Source organism: Natator depressus, chromosome 11 (assembly GCF_965152275.1).
Source record: "Natator depressus isolate rNatDep1 chromosome 11, rNatDep2.hap1, whole genome shotgun sequence".
Lineage (NCBI taxonomy): Eukaryota > Metazoa > Chordata > Testudines > Cheloniidae > Natator > Natator depressus.
The window spans coordinates 38,262,050-38,287,800 of NC_134244.1; the positions used below are offsets into that span (position 1 = coordinate 38,262,050).

The window sequence follows — 25,751 nt, forward strand, 5'->3', positions numbered from 1 at the left end:
AAGGCCACCATAGATGATCAGCATCAGGAGAAGATTGCATCAGTCTCTTTACTGTCAAAATGTTCTGAAAAGGCTCATTGCCATTGTGAGAATGCTTGCTACACAAAACCTAGCACTGCGTGGCACTTCAGATCAGCTGTATGTGCCAAACAATGGAAACTTCCTTAAAATTGTGGAGCTGATGGCTGAGTTTGATGCTGTACTCCAGGAGCATCTAAGAAGAGTCACCACGCAAGAAACGTACACACACCACTACCTTGGAAAAACCATACAAAATGAGATCATACAGTTACTGGCAACAAAAGTCAAACAGAAGATTTTGGCAGATCTGAAGTCAGCAAGATATTACTCTGTTATTCTGGACTGCACACCTGACATCAGCCATACGGAACAAATGACTTTAATGGTGCGTTTTGTTACAACAACAGAACCTAGTGAAAATGTCCCTGCAATGGTGACTGTCAGAGAGCATTTTCTAGAATTTATTGACATTGATGATACTACAGGAGCTGGTATGACAAATGTGCTTCTTAAAAAGCTGGAAGATACAGGAATTGCGATAGCTGACATGAGAGGTCAGGGCTACGATAATGGTGCCAACATGAGAGGAAAGAACAGAGGAGTGCAGACACGGATCCAAGAGTTAAACCCTCTAGCTTTTTTTGTCCCATGCAGTTCTCATTCATTGAACTTGATGGTCAGTGATGCAGCATCAGCATCTAGTGAGGCTGCTGAATTTTTTAATGTAATTCAAAGCATCTATGTATTTTTCTCTGCATCAACTCATTGATGGCAAATTTTGAAACAACATCGGGGAACATCCTCTCTGACACTGAAACCACTGAGTGCCACACAATGGGAAAGTCGAGTGGAGGAGATAAAGCCTATCAAACGCCAAATTGGGAAGATAGATGATGCCATAGTTGCTATTATGGAGGATAATGCTATGACAGCAACTGTTCGTGGGAGAACAGTGGCAGAGGGAAACGGAATCACCAGAAACATACATAACTTCAAATTTCTGTGTGGCTTAGTGTTGTGGCATGACATACTGTTTGAAATAAATGGTGTTTAAAAGCAATAGACTGCAAGGTGTTGACCTTGATATATCTGGAGCAATGGAACAACTGGACAAAGCAAAGTCATACCTACAGTCTTACCGGTCAGATGAGAGATTTCAAAACGTCCTGAAGAGTGCACAGAAGTTGGCAGAGGAAGTTCACAATGAAGCTATTTTCCCATCCAAGAATACAAGAGTCACCGAAGAAGAAGACATTTTGATTATGAGGCACGGGATCATCCCACAAGAGACCCCAAACAACAATTCAAAGTTGAATTCTTTAACCAGGTGCTAGATTGTGCAATACAGTCAGTTGAAGAACATTTCATGCAGCTCAAGGAACACAGCCGTATATTTGGGATGTTGTATGATATTCCAGAACTCCTCACTATAGCTGAAGAAGACCTACACCAGCAATGCAGGGCACTAGAGACAGTGTTGACACATGATGACATGCGCAATATTGATGCGAGTGATTTAGGTGATGAACTGAAAGCCCTTTCAAGATACTTTTCAGCAAGGTCAACTCCAAAGGCTGTTCTGGAATATATCTGCACAAATAAGATGACCACCCTCTTTCCAAATGCTTTTGTTGCTCTGCGCATACTTCTAACACTTCCTGTAACAGTTGCCAGTGGAGAACGCAGCTTCTCCAAGCTGAAGTTAATAAAAACACATCTATGCTCCACAATGACATAGGAGAGATGGTCGACCTTGCAACCATCTCAATAGAGCATGATCTGGCCCAGACTGTGGACCTTCAGGAAGCAGTTCAAATGTTTGCAACCAAGAAGGCACAGAAAGCACCACTTTGATTATTCAAACAGATAAAAATGCCAGTGTTTACTATGCAGACAAGAGAAGTTACATTTGCTGTTCAGGCGTTTGAAAGTTAAGTGTTACTTTAAATTTTTGAACAAGGCATTTTAAGTAGTTAGTTCTCCTTTATTGCGGCAGGTAGCAGAGCAGTACCATGAGAGGAGTAGAACAGGAAGAAGGCAGAATTGAGACCTTTCAAAGTTTTGGCCCAAGCGATGGGGCATAGGGGAGTCATTTGAGCTCCCTGCCTCAGGTGCCAAAATATTATGGGCCGGCCCTGGGGGGAGATGCGGGGTGCAGGCTCCTGGAGGGAGTTTGGGTGCGGGAGGGGGTTCCAAGCTGAGGCAGGGGGTTGGGGCGTGAGAGGGAGTTTGGGGTGCGGGCTCTGGGAGGTGCTTACCTCAGGCAGCTCCCAAGAAGCAGTGTCATGTCCCTCTGTCTCCTAAACTGAGGGGTGGTGAGGGAGCTTTGCATGCTGCCCCTGCTCCCACAGCTCCTATTGGCCATAGTTCCCAGCCAATCGGAGTTGCGGAGCCGGCACTCAGGGTGGGGGAGGTGTGTGGAGCCCCGAAGGCCACCCCTTAGCTGGAGGGACATGTTGGCTGCTTCCCAGGAGCCCCGCAGAGCCAGGCAGGGAGCCTGCCAGCCTAGCTGCACTGCCAACCAGACTTTTAACGGCTCGGTCAGCCATGCTGACCAGAGCCTCCAGGATCCTTTTCAGCCGGGTGTTCCGGTCGAAAACCGGACACCTGGCAACCCTACTGAGCACCCACAAGTCCAACTGAAGTTGATGGGACCTCTCTGTGTTCATCATTTCTGAAAACCAGGCCCTGAGTTTCTCAGGATGAGCACTAAAACGCAGGTACCCAAGATCAATGGACAATTTTGAAAATTCTGACCTAAGTGACTTGCCCAGACCAAGGTGACACAGCCATGCAGTCCTGTGCTCTAACCATTAGGTATTACTCTTTCCTGTTTAATGTGAAAAGGTGAAACAAAAATATTTTGGATGAAGAGAAACAACGGCCCACAAGAGCTCAACCCTTGACTCTTCAAATAAATATTGAAAAAAATTATCAGAAATGTTTATCTATCAAACCTTCCACACAAGAGGTCAACAGAACTGTACATGCATGGCAGAGAATACTTTTCAATATGTCCACTCAGCGCTAATAAAAATAACACACCTCCTAATTCTCAGTGCTGTTTAGAAAACCCCAAAGACACAAAAAAAACATCAATGTGGTTTTCTGCTATTCCATGCATCCTGCTAGTTCTAATACTCACTGCAGTGTCTGCCTGCAGTTATGTTAGTTTCGTCTTCTCCGGCAGGGCAGTCTGCAGTCCCATCACACACTTTAGCAATTGGAATGCAGTGTCCTGACACAGGACAGGCCCATTCTCCTGGGTAACACTCATGGTGACCACTTTCTAAGGAAAAGAGAAGCAACACAGAATAATTGAAGAACATGCTTCAAGTACTACTTGGAGCTGCTTTCCTAAAAGCCTCCTAGGGAATAAGCATCTTCAATTATTTTTCATTCAGCTTTTGATTGTTGCATGTAGCTGTGACAGCCCATAAAAGAAATAGTATCTATCCTAGTCACCATATTCTTTCAGTGATCTTCAAATTACACTGTGGAAAATACTCATGCAGTCAGGTGAACCCTTTCCATTTTTCCCCATTGTTCAGATACCTATTACAATTTAGCTTTTGCTTGACTGGTGTACTAAAAATGGAACAATGGTTTTGTTCTTTTGAAACATGCCCGTTACAGCTGGTCTAAAAATGGTGGGGGGAGAAGGGTAAACACAGAAAATTTCAGCACCAAAAAAAAAAAAATGGTTTAAATTTTCCCACAGAAAATTTCAATTTTTCACAAGAAATTTGAACTGAATTTTTTGTCAGAAAGTTGTTTTTAGTCAGTATATTTTGGTTTTTAAGCATCATTTTTTTGATGAAAAATCAAAAATTTCATAGGAAAGGAGGCACTTTCTGCACTGCAGATTGTTTAGCCGAAAACCCAGTTTTCCATAGAAAAACAGTTTCAGCAGAAAACTCTTCACCAGTCCTAATGCCTACACACTCATTTCTCATTAACTGGTATATTCATGTTTACTACAAATTCCTCTGAAAAGGGTGATTTGATAAATGGAAGATCTTTGTTAGAGATGGTTATTTTGAATATCACATTATTAATAACAAAAATGTTACTCAGAATATTTACACAAAAATTGCATTTTCCTTCCAGCACGTTATCTCCTCCTATACTCTACCAACCAGAAATCATAATCCTGTACTTGTAACATCAGAGTTAGTTACTGTGGAAATGGACATTCTGTTACAAACTGAGAATTCTGGCTTCACATGGGGACATACCCTGCTCCCATGAAAATCAATGGCAAAGTTTCCATTGATTTAAATGGTGCAAGATCCAGGCTACAGGGAATAAGCAGATGAATTCTTGACATACCCTGGTTTATACTCACCATCTTAGCAATACAAAATAAGAAAACCCAAAGTATTAAAAGTATATATATTATATTAGTAGAACTGTATCTATAAAAACAATTAAAAGTTTTCCAGGAATGTCCATGGATCTTTAAAAATTCTGATATAAAACATTCTTACGTTAAGACTTTTTAGCAGTGAGGTTAGCAAGGTTTTTCTTTGTAAATTGCATCATTAAAATAAGTTTGCTTCTGTCTTTACCACATCCACTTTCATCTTCGTTATCTTCACAGTCATCATCTCCATCACAAACCCAGCTCTGATGAATACAGCGGCCACTTGGACAAGTGAAGAAATTGCCTCTGCAAGTTGCATAAGCTGAGGGAAGGAACAAGAGAAACTTCCATCATTCAGCCACAAAAAAAAAAAAAATATTAAAAGAACTTTTGGATTCTGTCTGCTACATAACAGAGCATTGCCCCTGCTTTGTGCTAACTGTCGCACTTTCAAAGAAAACCAGCTCTTAACAGGCAAACAAGCCAAATAAAACCACCGTACTGCAAGAGTTTTCATCGCTCCTGTCTCCACAGTCATCATCATGGTCACAGATAAAGGCTCGGGGGATACATTCTCCATTGGCACATTGAAACTGGGTACTGGCACATCCATGAGCTGAACGATATCATTTGAATGGAGAAAAGAAAAAAACATATTCAAATGTAGTAAACAAACTCCAGTATTTCTCTTACAAAGAGGATACATAGTACTACAAATGTTTGGGGTTATGCTAAATGTGGCACTTACTGCAGTTGGCTTCATCAGAGGCATCCCTGCAATCTACTTTACCATCACAATGCTGGCTTGCATTAAAACATGCTCCATTTGCACAAGATAACTGTTCACATGTTGGGTAACCTACAAGAAAAAACACAGTAGCCATAAGTATTAGAATATACAGTATCTCTTTACGATTATATTGTTATGTATGCATTCAGCACTATGCATGGTGCTTTACAGACAAATATAAAAAGGAACATAGGAATTGCCATACTGGAACTGACCAGTGATTCATCTAGTTCAGTATCCTGTCTCCAGCTGTGATCGGTACCAGATGCGTCACAGAAACATACAAAAAACTTTGCAAGAAACTAGGCAATTATGAGACAACCTGCCCCTATCCCAGGGCCGGGTTCTTGCTCCAAGGAGTTTACAATTCAAATAACCCATGGCAATATGGAAAATGACACAACACCAAAGAAAGCAAGTATTTTATTTATTCTTATCTTAGTTTTAAATGTTATTGATCTTACTAAACATGTTTAACTAGAAATGGAGGTACTTGCACTCAGATTTAGAGCCTCTTAGAACTCCATGAGCTCTCAAATTCAGTGTCTCGGGACTTTTACATGGAAAGAATATTTAGCCAGTCAAATGAGCTCAAGAATAATCAAACTTCATTCATTTTGTGGCCCTAAATTTTCACTTTGTATTTCTCTTCCCACTTTACATCCTTATATTATTAATAAACAGGACAAAGTTCTCGTTCTCTCTCTCACTCTCATCCACGTTTTCATACACGCCAACTGGAATTTAAAACATGGATTATTAATTCTCTCCAACAGACTTCACACAAAAAAAACCAATAAATTCCACAGATAAAATATTTGTGCCTAATCACAACGACAAAATTAGTTGTTCTCATACTGTATGTTACCATTTTTCTCCTTAAATTTGAAATAGTTATTTATGGACTCATCTGGATGCATTTTTTAATGGTATCTATTTACAAAAGTTCTTAATTTTACAATATAAATAGGTGTATCAAATGTCAAACATACTACGCCAAATTCAGGTTGCATCTCTGTGCGGGCCCGTTCCTGCAAGGTAGCAAGAACCCTAAACTCCCATTGTAATTAATGTGGTTTGCAGTCCCTCAGCAACTTGCAGACTGGGGCGCTGTATACATCACTGAAAAAGGGGTGGCCAGAAGAGGAACCCGAGAGCATAGCTGCTGTATCCTTCTGGGGTTCCCATGAACCAGTACAGTTCACACTCCAAAAGGTTTTGTGGCTGGACCCAACGAGGGAATGTTCTAGGTAGGGCTGAATACAGTCCCTTATTACAAGGGACATTCCCTATTTTTTCATCTCTGTACAACAAGATTGGGAGTTGCTGAATGCTGCAAAAAGCAGCAAGAAATACCCATGAAGGTGAGTACATCTTATTAATTATTACTATTATAATGATAATAATATTGGGAGGAGAGGTGAGGCAGGCGTGCTAAGAAAATAGTCCCTTATTTTTTAAATATGTTGGCAACTCTAGTTGCAGGGCATGGCCTGGTGTCAGAAGGCTTGCTTAACATCTTTTAGCCCAAACACCCTGACCAAGCAGCCCCACTTCTGACACAGGCTACTCCTGGCCCTTGCATGGGGGACGTGCTTGGGGTTGTGGGGAGTCGGCATACAACTTCAACAATAGTATAGATTCTGCAGTCTTATGTGTATGGCTGTGTTTCTAGGGCCTGACTTTGAGCCAAACTATGCTATTCACTGAGAGTCAAAAGCTTCCTCTGTCTCTGGAAACATGGAGGACACCATGGCAGTGGAACCTACAGTGTACAGTGAAGGAGACAGCAATGGGTGGGGGCACACATCTGTATTTCCATCCATAGAGCCCAGGTGGTGTGGAAGTTTGCAAACTTCCACACCACCTGGGCTCCATGGATGGAAATACACAAGGGCCAGAACCTCATAAGGAGTGCAGGGCATTAGCCGCTGTGAGAGTCCACCAGCCCCATTCCCCTGTGGTGGGGGCATGTATGGGTACCTCAGATACCTACTGGCACCACTTCATAGAGGAAAGATTCTCCTAGCCCTGGTACCCTGTCATCTACTCAGTGCCAAGACCTACTTTGCAGACAAGACTATGATGATCTTGCCCCAAAGACAGTTTTCATTAATGCATTTATCATTCATAACCCATATGATTATGGTAAAAAAAAATCCCATGTCTTAACCATAAGCCAAAGTGTACATGTGTACCTGGTATCACTGTATCTTTTGCCATTTATTTTAACACTGTCTTTTATAGTTATAGTGGAGAGTAATAAGTTTTCTATTGTCTTGCAACTCATAAGCCTGGCAAATCACTCAGATCTAATTCTGTGCCTTCCTTTAACTGTCCCTTTAAATTTTTTCATTAAAATAGCAGATTTTTCCAGCCTGGAAATTAACTTCCCTTTAATTGTCGGGGCTGCTAATGATCAAGAATTTTATCAAGATCACAGAAAGCAGCTGCTGATTTAGAATGAACTCCTAGAAAACTTTAGCTCTAACAGATGAACTAAGTGTAGAATACATTGAACCTATCCTGATCCTGATCTCATTTACACCAATGTAAATTGGAGCAATTTTAACTAAAGTTAACATGGGGGGAAATTTAGTCCCAGATTAGGATGTTTAATATTCAGACAATATATTATTTACCAAAATTTAGGGGGTACTCATTAGAGACTAATAGCTAATAATTAACATATCTAACTGCAGATATTTTTTCAAACTACAAACCCCAAAATCTGGGCTGGTCTTAGTAAAACTCTATTTTGCATTAAATGTTAGGTACAGCCCTCCTGTTCACTAAAATCAACTGCAGTTATGTCATATAAAATCCTGTATTGTTAGAACAGCTAAATTAACTAAAGCATCTTTATACAGACTGAGTCATACAGAGTAGCAGGCTTCCCACTGGACTCTGAAACCTAACCCCAGAGACAGTGGGAGGCCATTTGTTTTGTTTATTTAATTTCAGGCCATAGCCATGGTATTGCTCCCCCTAGCTGACAGATTTCTCAAGCAACTGACTGATATGTATTCTGATCAAGCTGGATACAAGATGATGAGGAAAGGTGCTGGCAGAGAATGCCTAACTGGGCATGCCACAGAAGACATTTCCCACTCGGTACCTCTGCAGCTAAGGAGCTCAGGAAGCCAAAGTTCTTTTGGGGACCAATAGCCTGAAAGGCTAAATCTGGCTGATCAGGCCTTACTAAGCATATAAGAATATTCCACCAATCAGATCACTCAGCTGGTGGAACCTGACAGTATCTCTGTTTGGAAAAAAAGAGGTTAGTTTGAGCTAGAGAACCACTAATGGATCATTTCTGTCACCAAAAAAGAAAGAGTAAAAATATCATGTGTGTTTTATTTTCAAAACTTCAAACAACAAAACAACATTTTAGAGCATATTAATAACTGCAGCCAGCTCCACAACCTGCTCCATTTCTACAACTGGAGGGGAGACAAAACCCATAGACCTGACGTGGGGAAGTGTTTTAAGGGAGGAGTAGTTTTATCTCACGTGCACAGAAACCCTTCCAATGATATTCTGTGTTGTTTCAGATCCTCTGAGCAAGGCTCAGAGGGAAAAATATGAAAGCTGGCCCCATTCCCCTGGACTGTCCCTTCAGAAACCTACCACCAAACTATTGTAAATTAATGACAACCAGTTCACATTAGTGTGCACCATTTTCCCCCACTACAGACTGGAATCTCTCTGGAGAAGAGAGAACCTATGGCAGCATCACTCCTGCAGTGCGCATGCTCTCAACTCGGGTCTTGTGCACTCTCCTCATGTAATGTCAATGTAAAAAGTTAAAAAGATGTCATCGGGTGCCATTAGCAGAGGTGTTTCGGTGTTATTTAAAATATGTATTTTGCCCAGTTTGCAGTTTATTAGTTTTTATAATAAGTACTATTAAGGAAGGGGTGGGCAAACTTTTTGGCCTGAGGGCCACACCTGGGTGGAGAAATAGCATGCAGGGCGACAAATGTAGGGCTGGGGCAGGGGGTTAGGGTGCAGGAGGGAGTGCAAGGTGTGGGAGGGGGTGCTGTGTGCAGGAAAGGGCTCAGGGCAAGGTGTTGGGGTGCAGGTGGTGTGCGGGGTGCAGCAGAGGGCTCAGGGCAGGAGTTTGGGGTGCAGGGCACGGCAGTAGGTTGGAGTGCAGGGTGCAGAAGGAATTCGGGGTGGCAGCGGCGCGCAGCGGGGCTAAGGCAGGTTCACTGTTCCCAGCCAATGGGAGCTGCAGGGGGCTGTGCCTGCAGGTGAGGGCAGCACACAGAGCCCTCTGCCCCCCGCTCTGCCGGGGCCGCAGGGATGTGGTGCCGGCCGCTTCCAGGAGCAGCACAGGTCCAGGGCAGGCAGGGAGCCTGCCTTAGCCCCGCTGTGCCACAGGGGTGGCAATCCCGCAGGCTGGATCCAAAACCCTGATGGGCCAGATCCGGCCTAGTTTGCCCTGTACTAAGGGAATAAGTACATTATATTTTTTTTTCCTCCATTTTATTTGTTGTGGAGATTATTTAATTAATTTTTCCCTTTCCTCTGAGCAAAAGCATTCTGTGAGAGGCCAGATGGCGATGATGAGTTAGAGCTGGAGGGCTCCAATCCTTACTCACACAAGTAATTCCATGAATTTCATGGGTTAAAGGGTAAAGCCCCTAACCACAGTATAGTTTTCCAACTGATATGAAAATACTCTATCATATTTTTCACTACATGATTAGGGACGAGGGGTCTCTGGAGGGGGCGGTCAGGGAACAAGGAACGGGGGGGGGGGGGCAAAGCATGTTAGATATAACACGGTCTCACCTATAACTCGGTGAGATTTTGTGTCTCCCGAGGATCGCATTATGTCGGGGTAGAGGTGTAATTGTTTTCCCCACAACTCCTATTGGGAGACTTTTCCAGACCCTCACTTCTCTGATGGTTAGAAACCTTCTTATTTCCAGCCTGGTTTTGTTCATGGCCAGTTTATGTCTATTTGTTCCTGTGCCAACATTGTCCTTTAGCTTAAAAGGTTTACCCACTGATGTATGTACAAAGAGTAATCATATCCCCGTCAGCCTTCTTTTTGCTAGGCTAACCAAGCCAAGTTCTTCCAGCCTTTCCTCATAAGATAGGACATCCATTCCCCTAATCATTCTAGTAGCTCTTCTCTGCAGCTGTTCCAGTTTGAATTCATCTTTCTTGAAAATGGGTGACCAGAACTGTAAAGAGTATTCCAGATGCGGTCTTGCCACTGCCTTATATAATGGCATGAACACTTCTCTACCTTTACTGGAAATGCCTCACCTGATACATCCTAGGATTACATTGGTGGCTCATCATCATCCTCTGATCCACCAACTCACGCACATCTCTCTCCTCCTCTGTTGCTTCCAACTGATGAGCCCCCAGTTTGTAGCAGAAATTCTTATTATTAGACCCTAAGTGTATGATCTTACACTTTGTACTATTTAATTTAATCTCATTTCTGTCATTTCAGTCTAAAAGGTCATCCAGGTCTTCCTGTATAATATTCTGACCCTCATCTGTATTGACAATGCAGCCTAATCAGATTGGTCCCAAGACCAATCTTTCAGGAATTGCATTCGTAACCTCCTTCCAATCCAATCGTTCACCTTTTAGCACAACCCATTGCCTTCTCCTCTTTAGCCAGGTCCTTATTGACTTTACAATTCTTGTACTAATCCCCATCTCTTTAATTTAATGTGTGTGTCATTTGTGTGTGTGTTCTACAGTGTGGCCACCCTCAATCTTTCAAAACCATAATTCAGGCCCCCCAAAATCATGACTTAAAAATCACGAGATTTTGAAAAATAATAAACATGGAGTTCTTTACATTCTCCTGCTGGATGTGGGGCCTTCAGGGTTCACATTTTCCAGGTTTTTCCAACCATTAAGGCTAGAAACTTTTTTCTTAATGAAAGCTGAGATTATGAGATCAACTGACTCCAAGAGCTGGAGCTTGTAGGAAAAAACACCAAATGTGTGTGAGACTTGTGATAAATCACAACTGCTGACAATACTGTTTCTTTGGGTTTGTTCTGAGCCTATGGCTGTTGGGTGTGAGAGGTTTCAGAACAGACTAGCTGTGGAGAAGGAAAGTAGGCAGTAGAAGGGTTCCCCAAGATACTTCATTTTCTGTTTTTACTTTGTTTAAAACTGTCCAGGAATTTATCAGTGTTTATTACAAAAATTTAAAAATGGGTAAAAATCAGTGCGAAAAACTAACTTCACGCTTTTCTGGTAAATATCTGGGTTAATGTTGCAGGACAGGAGGACAGAAAAAAATTTTATATAGAGAAATGTAAGAGTACTTTTGACCCGGTTTGATTACCTGGGCTGCCCAGGTTACTGACCTGACATCTCTCCTTCCGGAGCAGGGAGCCAAATCCTCATATTTACATTTAGACTAATTTATTAACATAAACACACCTACCTAATGTAATGTATTGGATTTTCTTAACACAATCTGTGTTTTTATGTATTTGAGTGGTCCAAAATTCAATAAAAAACAAATAGCATTTTAGCTTTTGTAAAACCTGGGAATTTTTCAATAAAAAACAAAAATTAAGGGCCTTGCTTATCCCCATCCAAAGCACTTCTCTGTGAGCTTCCAAACACATTGTCCCAGTTTTCCACTTTCAAAATATGATCAACCATCAGAAGAGGGCAGATGGGAGAGGAGGCACCATATTACCCGCAGCCCAACAAGCTATCTTGGGCACCAGTCGCCACTGTTATTTTATTTAATTGGTGCATTTAAAACGTAGCTACGCAGAGGACACACTATACTGTACCTTCATAAACAGTTTGAAAGCTATTCTACGGCAGCGGCTAGAACAACACTGTTTTGCTTTCCACCTAATATTTTTTGCTCTGAGACTTCAGGGATAAACAGTCGTGAGGAAAATATAACCAAGCAATAATAATACTTAGCAGGTTAGCTGTAACAGTAGCCAGTGGAAGCAGCAGACACTGACTTCTGCCACATGATGCAGGAGTGTAACCTCTTGTAACCCTGACCATGTCCTATGAGAGGGGCCAGGGAATAATGAGCAATCTCTTACCAGCACACCTGCATGTCACACCTCTTATTACAGGGACATTTTCAAAACATTTTACAAACCTTAACTTATTAAAACCTCTTAGGGTAGTCAGTATGGTCTCCATTTTAGGGATAGGGTAACTGGGGCAAAGGCTGAGAGGTTAAGTGATTTACCCATTCTAGGAACTCAGTGTCCAAATTGGGATTAAAACTCAGGAGTTCCTAAGCCTATGGTCAGATCATCAACCTCAATGAACATGTCCTTCTGGGAGGATTTCCCTTCTTCCCTCATAGCCCCACACTGCAGCGACCTGCCTGGCTGACAAGGCTGGATCCATGTAACTACCCTTTTCTTGGCTACAGCAGTCACTGCAGAGTAGAACACAGAGATGCCAGGTGCCCCCACTCCAGGTATAGGTTTTTACATTTTTAAATTGAGAGGATGGCAAGAGGGGTGGGGGAACACTATACTTTACCAAAATAGGAAGACAGCTCGGTATCACACAGACCTTAGCTATTTATGGTTAAAACACCATTTGTGATCAAATCATTCCTGCCGAAAGTTTACATTTTCATTCTGCATTTTTAAGTGTTAACAATAAGTATTTTAAAACTGAACTAAGAGTTAGCAGTTTTCTATAAAACAGACAAGCAAAGTGATGCATTTATTTAATGAGATAAGAAACCTTATTATTTTTTTGAAATAAAAACAGCTTCAATACATTAATTAAATGGCCTGCTGCTGAAACATTTTTCTGTTGTTTATCTTAGCCTTTTACTGCTAATGGGATTATTAGCAAGGACAGTGGACTGTGGCTTTGAATCTCCATGTTGCATTTTACTACAGGTTTAATTGCTCAGTTACTTAATATTGGTGGCATTTTGCATTTGACTAGTCTCTTAAATATTGCAACTCATTCAGAAACAAACTGAGTCTTTATCTTCTTTACAATTTAAATCTGCTTCCAAAAATAATTAACTGGCACAACACTATACAAAGTTCTGCTGTGAGAGACCTGTCCACTAAATGTTTACGTACACTTTACACTCTGAGGAAAAATGGCAGCAATTTCAAATGAACTTTGATGTCTCCTCAATAAATCGTGACCACTCTATATAGATTTTTCATTTAAAAATGCTTTAGCACAAATTACTTGTGCTAGAGGAAAAGTCCAAATTAATGATATTTCTCTTACCATTTCTTTGCATCAACATAGATTAGAAAGGAAAATGACTGGATGGAAACAAATAGTGCTTACTAATATTAACACACCACCTGCACTGCTAGCAAAGTATAAAATCTAATCTAATCCCCATTTTATAGTATATCAAATCACCACGATTCATTATGATTCATGGTCTCTGCTTATAGCCCCAGTCCTTGCAAAGACAGAGGTGTAAAATTCACCAGCTCTTTGGGGATGGTCCTCTGGATCCTTACATCTTTCTCATCCTCACCTCCTCCCCCCACCACTACTTTTTCTCTAACAAGCAGTCAAGTCAGAGTCGTCACCCTTCTGACTAAGAAAGACTGTCAACAGCAGTCCCCAATCAGCCAGAGTGGTTGCTGCTGAATGACATGGGGCAGTTCTTCTCCTCAGGGCTCAATGTGCTGCCTCCACAAAAATTCCAAGATCTAATGACCCATGGAGCAATAGATAGGGCCCAAGAATGGGTCTCTAACCCAGCAGTGGAGAGCAACACTGCTAAACCATGCAACAGGCCCAATTCCAATAACTTTAAACCAAAATCTTATTTTTCTATTTATCTGGGAGCATTAAAATAAAAACACAGAATATCAAAAAGTGTGTAATTTCATTTTCAAACATTGTTGTGTTTGCTGCTCAGAGCAAAGGATTTTGAGTTCTATTGCTCGATCTGCCACTGACTTACTGTGTGACCTTGGATGAGTCAAGTACCCTCTCTATTCCTCATTCTACCCATTGAGAAAATGGGTATAACATCATTCAAGTACATAAAAGGTTGTTACAAGGAGCAGGGAGAAAAATTGTTCTCCTTAACCTCTAAGGATAGGATAAGAAGCAATGTGCTTAAATTGCAGCAAGAGAGGTTTAGGTTGGACATTAGGAAAAACTTCCTAATTGTCAGGGTGCTTAAGCACCTTGGAATAAATTGCCTAGGGAGGCTATGGAATCTCCATCATTCGAGATTTTTAAGAGCAGGTTAGACAAACACCTGTCAGGGATGGTCTAGAAAATACTTAGTCTTGCCCTGAGTGCAGGGGACTGGACTAGATGACCTCTCGAGGTCCCTTTCAGTCCTACAATTCTATGTTCATCTATTTTACAAGGAGTTTGGGATCTAATTATTGTTTATAAAGTGCTTTGCGACCCTTGAATAAAAGGTGCTATGTAAATACAAATTGTCACCATCAAGTTTTTCACTTCACAAGAATGTTTATTTTTAACAATATTTCATTTTCAGGAAAACTGTTTTCCCCCCAAAATATTCTGAACATTTGCTAAACAATGGCTAACACCATCTCCTTTCTCCTAAGCTTTTACAGGACACAAATGCCAAGCTGTGCAAAATATTTGTCCAGCAGTGGCATCCGTTCCTGAATCCTTGGCAGACTCTTCAGGCATTTGTGCTGGTGACTTTAGAGTTGGCTGGAGGTCTATCATGTGGAATAGCTCCAAGCTGGCTGTCTGGGCTGCCTTTTATTCTAGCGTACCATTGGCTTCTAAATCACTTTTCATTTTACAGACAGCACCCATTTTTAGCCACTTGTGAGTAAGGGATAAAAGGCACAGGCTGTTGGCTGAGTAAGTAATATGCTGGTTTTCTTTTATATAGCATGTACACCAGCCTTTTTTATGTAAATAAAGCCATTAGTGACTTTTTATTTCTTGTTGCTCTATTAATGACCCAGTATCCAAAGCTCTACTTTTTTTCCAAATCTGTTTCCTGATCGTGTATTTTGTAGTTCACTGCTGTCTTCTTGCTAGCAACACTGTAAACACCAGCACCTGCTTCGTGGTCTATGAGTGTAGTTTTTTATTATTATTAACGCTATCAGCAAGCATGCTGAGGTACACTATGTTAAGTAGGTGTTAGGCACAAATGTCACTCCCTTGAAAAATGAGGCCTCTATTCTGTAGCTCAGTCAGTAGTCTCTTCCATGACCATGAACTCTAGGCCAGGACTTGGCCTATGTGGTGTCACTAGGCAGTCCACAGCTATTTTAACTCTGCAGTTGTGGGAGATAGACTCGAAGAGCTATAGGATCTGTCTGTGTCCAGCAGGCCCAATGAAAAATCCTCTTTATACTCATAATGACCCAGTTCTGTCTCTTCTCTGCCATGAGACGCTCCGTATAGTTCAGAGTTCAAACTGGAGGAATCCAACACTTTTTTTCCCCAAAGGGGTAAGATGTCCTCAAAGAAATGAAACTGAAATTAGAGAAGAAGCACAAGTGACCATAGCAGCCTCCACTTTCTCTAACTCACAGCTACTAGCTGTTCCAAAGCAGCAGGCCCCAAGTATAGGGGAGGCAATGGGTACACTTTACTAGAGTCTGGTCCAACAACAGACCCAGCCAGAAAGCCCATCACCATGAGAAAAAAAATTCAGGCTGAATTGTGGATGTTTGAGTTTGATTCAATGTTATATATCTCAGTGAGTATGTTTGTGCCTATACATCTATGTGGTGTCCAGATCTCACGTGATCTTGCAAGATTTACCTGAGCCAAATCAGAAGCAATGTTAAAACAGAAGCAACATTCCAAACAGTGAGCTAGTCCTCAAGGGTACTTAGATGGCTGAGACCATACCCCAGGGACAGGGAACAGTATCTCCAGGGTGCCTAGAGAGCATCTGTCACTTTTGTATCATTAATATGTGCACCATACTGCCATGTTTGGCTATCAATACAAATCAGGCAGCCAGAAATGTCAAGAGCTTAAAGAAAGGGAAAGAAAAGAAGCCAAAGGACAACAGTCAATCCTCCAATATTTCCAGATAGACAAGGCCTCTCAACAGCCTGGCTCAAACAATGCACAAACTAAGGAACTGGATAAACAAAAACTGCAAGGTGACAGTGATTTCAGTATAAAGACTGTGGAAACTAAAGAAAAGCAGCCAGATTAATCATGTGATTCCAATTTAATGACTTTCAAAGATAGTCAAGTAATATTACCACCAGACTTAGAGGAAGATTTGCAAGAAGCAGGAGAGAGAAGTGCTACACTACTTACTAAGTCATGCTTTTTACAAGATCCAGTATTGTGGCCTAAACACATTACAGATTCTCTTTATCAAAAAATTGTTCTATCTGGTCCTCCGAATTTCGAACCAATGCAGAAGCTAGTGAAGTCTATCCGAAAGCTGTTGACAGTCATAGTTTTGCTACAGTTCTTCTGAAACATAGGACTTCCAGCAACAGAGAAAAGATTCTAAGAGACTGGTTTCAAGTCTACTTTTGGAATAGAACTTGATCTGCTACCACTCATCTGACTTAATGAGATTTACAACAAAAAACTACGACTAATTTTCAGGGAAGTGTGTATAGCCCTACGAACATTTTGCATAATGCCAATGACCGTGGCAGAAGCCAAAAGAAGTCTTCAGCAAGCTGGTACTCATCAAAAACACAGCAGGCGATCTACTATTGCATAGGAACGCTTAAGTCACTTAAGTGTGAACTCACAAAAAAAGTCGACTTTAGTGAGGTCATTTGTGAATTTGCAACTGAAAAAAGATCAGAAAGTAAAGCTGTAAGGTGATAAGGCTCATCTATGCCAGTTCAGAAATAAAATATAATTTTTTCTTTCATTAATTATTGTCTCTGTGGAGTAGGTTGGGCACCCATGTTATGAGTTTGCCCTGGGCCCAGTGAAATGTTGCTTGGGGGGCCTGCAATGCAGCCCCTTGGGTAGTTGTGCATATTACTTATAGAATTCTTAGTAATATATGCAAAACACAGTATGCTCAATTCTGACCTCTAATCCACCCAAATAACTCCCGTTGACTATTAGGCAAGACAAGGTAAGCATTGAGCATTAAATATTTGACCAATCTTGTGCATGAAAAGTTTGCACACATATATATTGTGTGCACAAATCATACATTTGCATGTATAAACAGGAATCTGGTTACACAAAATGACGTGCTGTGCTTTTAAGTAACAACTGTCCGGGCAATTAGCTATTTTGCTTGAGTAAATTTGCATTCACAATGGTTGTGCATGCAAATTTTGCAAGCGCAACTTATGAGCCAACTTTTGAACATTTTGTTATTTATATTTATTTATACCTTAAGTTTTCCCTCTCCTGAATGTTACATTATTTGTAAATCTTTGATAATATTTAAATTAAAATTATCCTCTTTTTGTCTTAAAATATATTTTTTTATTCCAAAGCACCCATTGCTTCCACATTATCACCCTTCTGATACATAACTGGTGGCGCATACATGCTTACTTTCTTCTTCCCTATGTATAACTGTCTCTTCCTTCAGCGCCAGTGTATACTGACTCCTTCCCTCCCAGTGTCCCCTTCTCCCATTCACCATCTCCTTCTCCCACATCCCCTCCTATGATGTTTCCCACGCTTGCCTCCTCCCAAATGCACAGTAATTATTCAACATCCCATTGTCTTCACCTTCACCCTCGCTGCATACAATGCTTTTTTTCCCATGCCCCATGAAATTGTCAGAGGTGAAAACCTGGCCCCATTGAAGTCAACGGCAAAACTCCCCAGGCCAACACTTAGATTCTGACCATGCATGTGCTTACCTTTACACATTGAGCAGTCCCACTGAAGTCACAGGACTACTCACATTGCACAAAATTAAGTAAATGCTTAAATCTTTGAGGGATCAAGGCCTTGAGCTGTACTTTCCTTGTTAGGCATCCTAATAAGCACTGAAGGAACACACTCTCTACTTATGGTTATAAAGCATACCACAATATTTGATATAACCCCAGCAGATGATACACATTTGCATAAAGTGCTATAGACAATAAGCAAAAACAAAGTCAAACCTCCTACAATTTTTCTATTGACCACTTTTATATTTAAACTTAATATGTAACTTTTAATTAAAACTACTTAAGAAAAAAACAAAGACAAGAAATGCTTAAATTTCCCCTACATTATTTTCAGGCAGTTGACTTAAAAATAAAATACATGAAATACCTGGGGCCAAATTCCATCTTTAGATACATGGTCACAATCCCCACTGAGAGCTAAGCAAAAGTTTGATTATAAAAGTTCTTATGGAAAATGAAATATTTTTTAAATTTTCCAAAGTTTAAAAACATTTTAAAGATGTTTTTAAAATGAAAACTTTATTATTGCTGAGATGGGCAAACGAAAATGCCCCTGACCATAAGGCAGCAGTAGGGACTTAATAAGTCTCACAATAATGAAACTGTATCAGAACATCAGCTCTAATCCATGAAAGAATCTGCAATGAAATTCTGATAACAAGAAGCATATTGTGGTCATTTCTGTCCATCAACAAGCCCCTTAATCTTACAAATTGATTAAAATGCCAAAGAGAGACAGGATGAAACCAGATCTAGTGCTAAGATTTAAAAGACTTACGGCAGCCTCTCTCATCTGTTCCATCAGTGCAGTCTTTAACTCGATCACATGTGTAACCAGTCGGGATGCACTGTCCATTTGAACATGTGAACTGCTGACTTGAGCATGTCCTCCCCGCTGCAAAAAACAGTTAATTTAGATTTTCACCAATGAACGACCTACATGCAGCAAAGTACTTCTCCTCTTCCCCTTTTTATTACTGAGTCCCTCTCATGAAATACACAATCTTTTATTACTTGACCTTTGTGTCTCGGGCAGAAATAAAAGTCACCTGCCAACCAGTGGGCACGCCACACAACCATAATGCATTTCCTAATGCACAGCCACTGCTCCAACCCAGGCCAGGGCTTCGAAGCACTTAATCTGCATCGTCATGGATCCTGCGGCCTCATCTCCAATTTTTCCCTCATGCTGAGGGCTGGTTTGTCCTGTGCCCAACACAATAGGTTTCCAAGTCCTGACTGAAGTCTCAGGACACTACTGTTACCCAAATAATAAGTGGAACCAGCCACAGCAGGCCCAAAACCATTCCGCCAGCTACTGCAGGATAGTTCAGGATGGCCAAAGTGGCATGCAATCTTGAGCCTATCTACCATTGCCGACATGCAAGGAGAGTGGAGTATGATCTTGCCTTTAGTCAATAGACCATGCTCTCTTGTGGCTGTGATGCCTTTACCTGGTGTGCTAACTTTTTCCCCCCACCTCATGCTCTGGAAAGTGCTGTATGGGATCCTGGTCGGCTCTTGTACAGAGACTCTGTGCCTTCTTCCCTCACTAGTGCTCATATCACAGGCTCTGCTGTTAGGGCACTAACCCAGTTAGAAAAGTGAGAAAGTAAAACTTCGAGTAAAACAAACTTCTCTTCGTTCCAATTGTGTGTGCCTTTCAGAATAGCTCTCATGGAAAAAAAAGTTTTACGCATTCTAGGAAGGAGCAATATAAAAGTGCCTTAAATTAATTAGCATCAATGCATATTCCCAGAGGTGGCTCCAAAGCAGAAGCAGCAGGATTTTACTGTGCAATCATTGAGGGGCACTTTCTAAACTGCTCACAATTAATGGGCACACACAGAATGAAGGCAAGTTACAGTGACCCATTTCAAATCTTGACCTAAAGCCTTCATTGGATTTTGACTTTATTATCTACTCTGTCCTTAGTAGATATATAACTAACTAGTGGCTGCATCACATACGCAAAGGAGAATGGGGGCAAAAGACAGCCCAGTTTTATTCCCCTCTGCAGCAGAGATAGAAATGAAATTTTAGGACCATGTGCCTGGTCTATGATCCAAATTCTGATCTAAGTTACAGTCATGAAAATCCACCAAAGTCAGTGGGGTTTAACAGGTGTAACTGAGCAGAATTTGGCTTATTAACTGTAGAGATATTTAGATACTTTAAATAAAATGTCAAATCTTAGGCCCAAAACCAATCTGTGTAAGAAGAAAAGTAAATAAGCCCCATCCTACTCAATCAGAAGTCATTTGTTTTCTAATGATATACCAAAAATGAGTTATAGCTATTATTTGGACCACCCACATCCCACGCACTACCAAATGCTAATAATCTGAGGGCAAAATTTGACCTAATGCGCAGCAGCCAAATCACTCAAATCACTGTTTGTTTCTATGGCATAAAACCCAACTGATATGTATTAGTTACAATGTCTGATTGCTTGAGCCCCAGTACCTCTTTCACTACAAATTAAGCACTGGTTACTGAATTCAAACAGCTAGTTAGAATATTTAATATCTTACCATCAATACTGAGAAAAGAAACTGGTCTATAGCTATTATACTTAAAATAACTTATTTTACTAAAGAAGAAAAGGAACATTAAATATTTTTTGTTCATAAATACCAATCCATGCATGATTAATACACAGAGTATCATCAAAATATTTCCCTTTCGAACTGAAATATTAACAGGACTTATGTACTAGCTTTAAGCTATCTAAGTGATAATGGAACATAACACTATTAGCAAACGTGAGGACTTTTTGGGATCTGAATATAAGGGATAACAGCTCTGTTCATTATACAGTGAAAGATTGCAATGTCGGTCTAGTATCTTATTGAAGAGCTTCACCAGATATGGCATTAGAATCTCTCTAAGGGTTTGTTTAATGTCCCTTCATTACTCTTCTCTACTTAGAGATTTACTCATTTTTCCTTTTATAGATTCCAAACCTTTTCCAGGGAGAAATGTAGTTTCTTTTTTTTGATTCTGAGCTTGATGAATAAAAGTTTTAGTAAAGAATGAATGAAGAGGCTCCTAACTGAGGGTGATTGAGAAGCGTATAACTGTTCATAAAATGATGTAAATTCACTATTCAATTTTTGTAATCAGGTTCCCTATTACTTCTGTAACTGATACGCATCTTAAATTTTCTTTTCTTTTCTATTTAAACTGAAAAGCCAATTATTTTTCTACTTTACTGCAAGATTTGGAGAGGTTTTATTAACCTAAATAATGCCTATCAAGATTTATTTGATTATGTGTTATTTCATTATTATTTTAGTGTATTCCATTTTCAGCAACTGTTTATTACAGAGATCACTCTGATAAAAAGTTGTTATGCTTGCACTAGCCTTGTTTATTTGTGTGTGTGTCTGTGTGTTTGTGTGTATGTCATGCGCTTTACATAATCAATATGTTCACATACAAATGGTTTGCACTTTCATGATGTTGGTATAATGTTCTGACGGAAATACTTACGGCATTGTTGATGCTCATCTGAGCCATCTTCACAGTCCTCCTCGTCATCACAAACCCATGACTGTGGAATACACTCTCCATCGGTCTGACACTGAAACTGATTTCCCTCACAGGTAGGTTGTGCTAGTACAAACAAGCAAATCATTTGTTATTTCACAATGTTTATTCAGGAGAGCGTGCTTCACCTGCGTGAACTAGCATCTGAGACACCTATAGACAAAAGAATAGGAATGAGGCGTTCTACCCTAGGATTACAGTTCTTGGACAAGACCTACAACTTTTGAGCTAAAGGGAGAGGCCTCTTCTAAATTAAGCACATGATTTTCCTTAGTGGATTCATGATGCAGGGTTGGGGTTGGAATAGTTTAAGTTCTACTGTCCCTGCTCTTTTGATTACTTTATAGGTGGTGTGATGGGGCAAGGCCAGATGGCTATAGGAAAGTAGTGAGAAACAGGTATGTTAGCCCCAGGCTAAACAAATGCCTGTTACCATGATAACCAAATGGCAGTTGCTCCAGGTTAATCAAGACACCTGGGGCCAATTAAGATCCTTCCAGAAAGCAGTGGAGACAGCTAGGTTGATTGGGACACCCGAAGCCAATCAGGGGCTGGCTGAAACTAGTTTGAAGCCTTCCCACTTAGTCAGGTGGGAGGTGTGCATCAGGAGCTGTAGAAGGGAGCCAGGCTGCTGGAGAAATGGACCAGTACAAACCTTATCGGGCACAAGAAAGGAGGCCCTGAGGTAAGGGTGACGAAGATATTGAGGAAGTGGGGGCTGCTGTGGGGAAGTGGCTCAGGGAATCATACTCATCCTATTTCCAAAAAGTCAGCTACCAAGAGCTGCTACTATCAAGGTCCCTGGGCTGGAGCCCGGAGTAGAGGGTAGGTCTGGGCTCCCCCCTCCCTTCCCCGACTAATCACGGAGGCTGGGAGACAACAGAAACTGTGCGAGGGAGGATAACTTCTCCTCACCTCCCTTGCTGGCTTATGATGAAAATGGGTCAGTAGGCTGTGACCCTTGCCTCTAGAGAGAGAAGGGCTATGTGGAGGGTCACAGTGAGCCTGTGAGGCTAGCGTAATCCGCCAGGAAGCGCGGGACCCACTGAGACAAGGTTGGAGCTTTGTCACAGTGGCTATTAAAAAAAGAAAGGGGGGGGAAAAAAAAACAGTGAGCACAAAGAGAGACAAAATAGACGTTTGAACCTAATTCTGGAACAGTTTGCCTAGCCCTAGTTAATACTCATCTTGTGATTCACTAGGACAACACCGTCCAGTTTGATTAGTGCCGGGCCTCTCTGTTTAATGACTCTTCTCCCTGAGATCATGTCTTCAAACTCTGCCAGTTCACAAGCATTGCAAGCCAACCCATCAACAGTCTGAGCCCATGGGATGAGATTTAAGGATTACCCAACTATGTAAAGAAGCCATTTAAAGAAGTGATGTGATGCTGTATTGCAGCTTCATAGATGAAGAATGCATAATTAAATTAGATACAAGGAAAGGGTTTAGCTGCGTATCATAAATATTATTTTGGATTCCTGCTTCAGGAACAAAAGTGAATATTGAGTTTCATTTTAAAAATATATTTGTGTTCTGTTGATTTAAAATCTTAAATGGCCCCATCATTATACTGTGTGAGTATAATTAGAAAACAAGATAAGCCAATTAAACAAAACTGAAATTCATTTTCACCCTCCATCTTTTATTTTTATGTCCATTTGTAAGAAGATGAAAACAAAAACAACTTCACTTATTTAGGGAAATACATTAGGAGTGAGATTCTGGTCCAACTGAAGTTAATGCAAGTTTTGCTCAGTAGTTTGTTCAATAGCACCATGGCTCCTGTCTCAGAGGAAATCATTCAGACTTAAATATCTTGGGTGACGTGGCCAGTTGACTCAGAATGGCAGTTATTTCTAATGCAAGATATTCATCCAAAACACCGTTGGCTTTGCACTTGGCTGACCTATTAATCAGAAAATCAGCCAGTCTGGCTGCAGGAACTACCCCCCAATTACTGCAGGGCTCAAGCTGAGAAGAGCCAAGCCAATGTGAGAGGAAACAATGTAAATTAGCCTTTTCACTCCAAATCAACTCAAGGACAAAACCTGGCCGAACTGTAGCATAGGCTAACTGCCACAAAGGGTTCCGAAACCTAGAAGAGTGCTGGCAGATAGCAAAACGTAGAAGGGTTTCTGAAAATGGGGAATCATTTCTTCTTGTTTGTAACATTTTTAATAGACACACATTTTAAAAATCTCCATAGTGATTCAACTGAAATCTGTCAAGAGCCACAGAACCTTTTTTCATACATGATACAGTGTACCAATTAAATGTGTATGATGCCCTCTCGTGAACTTGAGTGGCCATGAATACCAAAGGTTATATCCATGCTGAAGACTGTGGTGTCTGTATGTGTGCACCATTCAGGTTCATTGCAGTAATATCAATTAGCCATCTACACATGCTTAGAGTCCACAGACATCAGAAAAGATGTCCTTATTAGACATATGGCTATGGATATTGGAGGGAAGTGCAGCATGTGACCTGAATCTCTTTCTAAGGGTGAGCTGGAAATTTGGCACTATTCTAATATCCATAGAACCAGTACTACAGAACTCAAGAAACATGAGTCTCAATTAGATTCCAAAGCTCTTGCCCACCAAACCAAGAGTTTTACACCACCTTTGTTCTCTCTCTCTCTAAGAATTAAGAGGCTCCTCATCATGGCATGGTGCACCATGAGCATCGTGGTAGCTGAGAATTCTGAATACTGTAAAAAAGTGGAAATGCTTTGAATTAATGCAGTGGCTATTCCACTTACGACAACCAGCTTCATCCGTGTCATCCGAACAGTCCCTTGCTCCATCGCACCTCCAGTCTGCAGGAATACAACGGCCATTCCCGCAGCGGAACTGCCCACTCTCACACCCTGCAACCAAACAGCAAATCGAGAAGCTTGGTTATAGCGTCATATCAGAACAGATATGGGAGATTGTTCCCATCAACAGTTCAGGGACACATTGAGAACAATCATTTTAAACACACTTTTTCAGGTAAAACAGTGGGCCAAATTCCACATTCAGTTACACCCATGCAAGCCCACTGAACTTCCATAAGGTTGCCCTGATGTAAGAGAGAGCAGAATTTGACCCAACATTCAAGTGTAATAACTCTTAATATAGAAGGCTATTCCTATCTAGCCTGTTGTATAGTCTCCTTCAATAGTCTACTTTAAATAGTCAAACAAAAGGGTAAAAGAAAAAAAAAAACAAGGAAAGGTTTGCCAGGTATGGAAGCCTACTAAGACAAAAAATGTCCATTTTCATTTCATGGACTCAGGTTATACAGACTTAAATGAAGGAGGAAAATGGCCTTCCACATCATTTCTGGAGCCTAAACATTAGCCCACCCCCTTGTAGTTCCTGAGTATTTAAGAAAAATACAAAAAAAAACCCCAAAAAATCAGTTAATCCATTTAGCTGCTGTGGAAATCTCATTTTGCCAGCCCTGTACTGGTATCTGGTTTCAAAACGTTGACACAGATTTTTTTTTTAATAAAAAAATATATAAAGTCCATCTCTCTGCAGTACAGAGGAAAATATATCTCCAATGAACATCTTAGTAGCTTTTTTAAAAACAAGAATCTGAGCTTTAAAACTCTCTCACTGATCAAAATCTGACCTGCTGTCAATCAGACTCTAAAAGCCACCACCCTATTTGCTATGTCAGTGGACTGAGGACCTGATCAGATGGTTCTTGCTCCCATGTGTGAGGACAGCAGGATCAGGCCCTTACCAAACATGTCTAGAGAAGTCCCTTGATGCCATAAGAGAATGAAATACACTGTTTATAGCCACTAGGGGAAACATGATCTAAGTCATAGGGGAGAGGAGGTGAACATTTAGCCAATTTTCTGGTCCCCAAAACTGAGAAGTTGTAACTCTTTATTAGTTTCACAAAGTTCTATTTCACATAGCCTCAGTCAGCACCCTGAAGCAAAGAATACTGAAAGAACAGAGTTAGTAGCAAAGATCAGCTCTTAGAACATCTAAGAAAAAGCAATTTCCTGTTAATTAATAATCAAGTGATGAAATTACCATTCAATTATTCTAAGTGACTTGTCCAAAGGAGATAACTTTACTAAATATAAAGCACAGACACCTACTCTTGAATTTACAGTGACATAAATAAACAATGCGTTACCTTAACTTTCATGTAAAACCAGACATACCAACACGGTCAC

At 40.8% G+C, this 25,751-nt stretch overlaps 1 protein-coding gene across 3 annotated transcripts in view; it reads right to left on the reverse strand.

Moving 5' to 3' along the window:
* LRP2 (LDL receptor related protein 2) overlaps nt 1-25,751 on the reverse strand; it is a 177,741-nt gene that overhangs the window by 130,285 nt on the left and 21,705 nt on the right. For all 3 annotated transcript variants that reach the window (XM_074967509.1, XM_074967507.1, XM_074967508.1), the window contains exons 2-8: nt 24,330-24,437; nt 21,506-21,628; nt 18,789-18,905; nt 5,136-5,246; nt 4,890-5,003; nt 4,593-4,709; nt 3,167-3,310 (exon numbers count right to left, since the gene is read on the reverse strand). In XM_074967509.1, the coding sequence (XP_074823610.1) occupies nt 3,167-3,310; nt 4,593-4,709; nt 4,890-5,003; nt 5,136-5,246; nt 18,789-18,905; nt 21,506-21,628; nt 24,330-24,437 (834 nt within the window). The remainder of the gene's footprint in view (nt 1-3,166; nt 3,311-4,592; nt 4,710-4,889; nt 5,004-5,135; nt 5,247-18,788; nt 18,906-21,505; nt 21,629-24,329; nt 24,438-25,751) is intronic.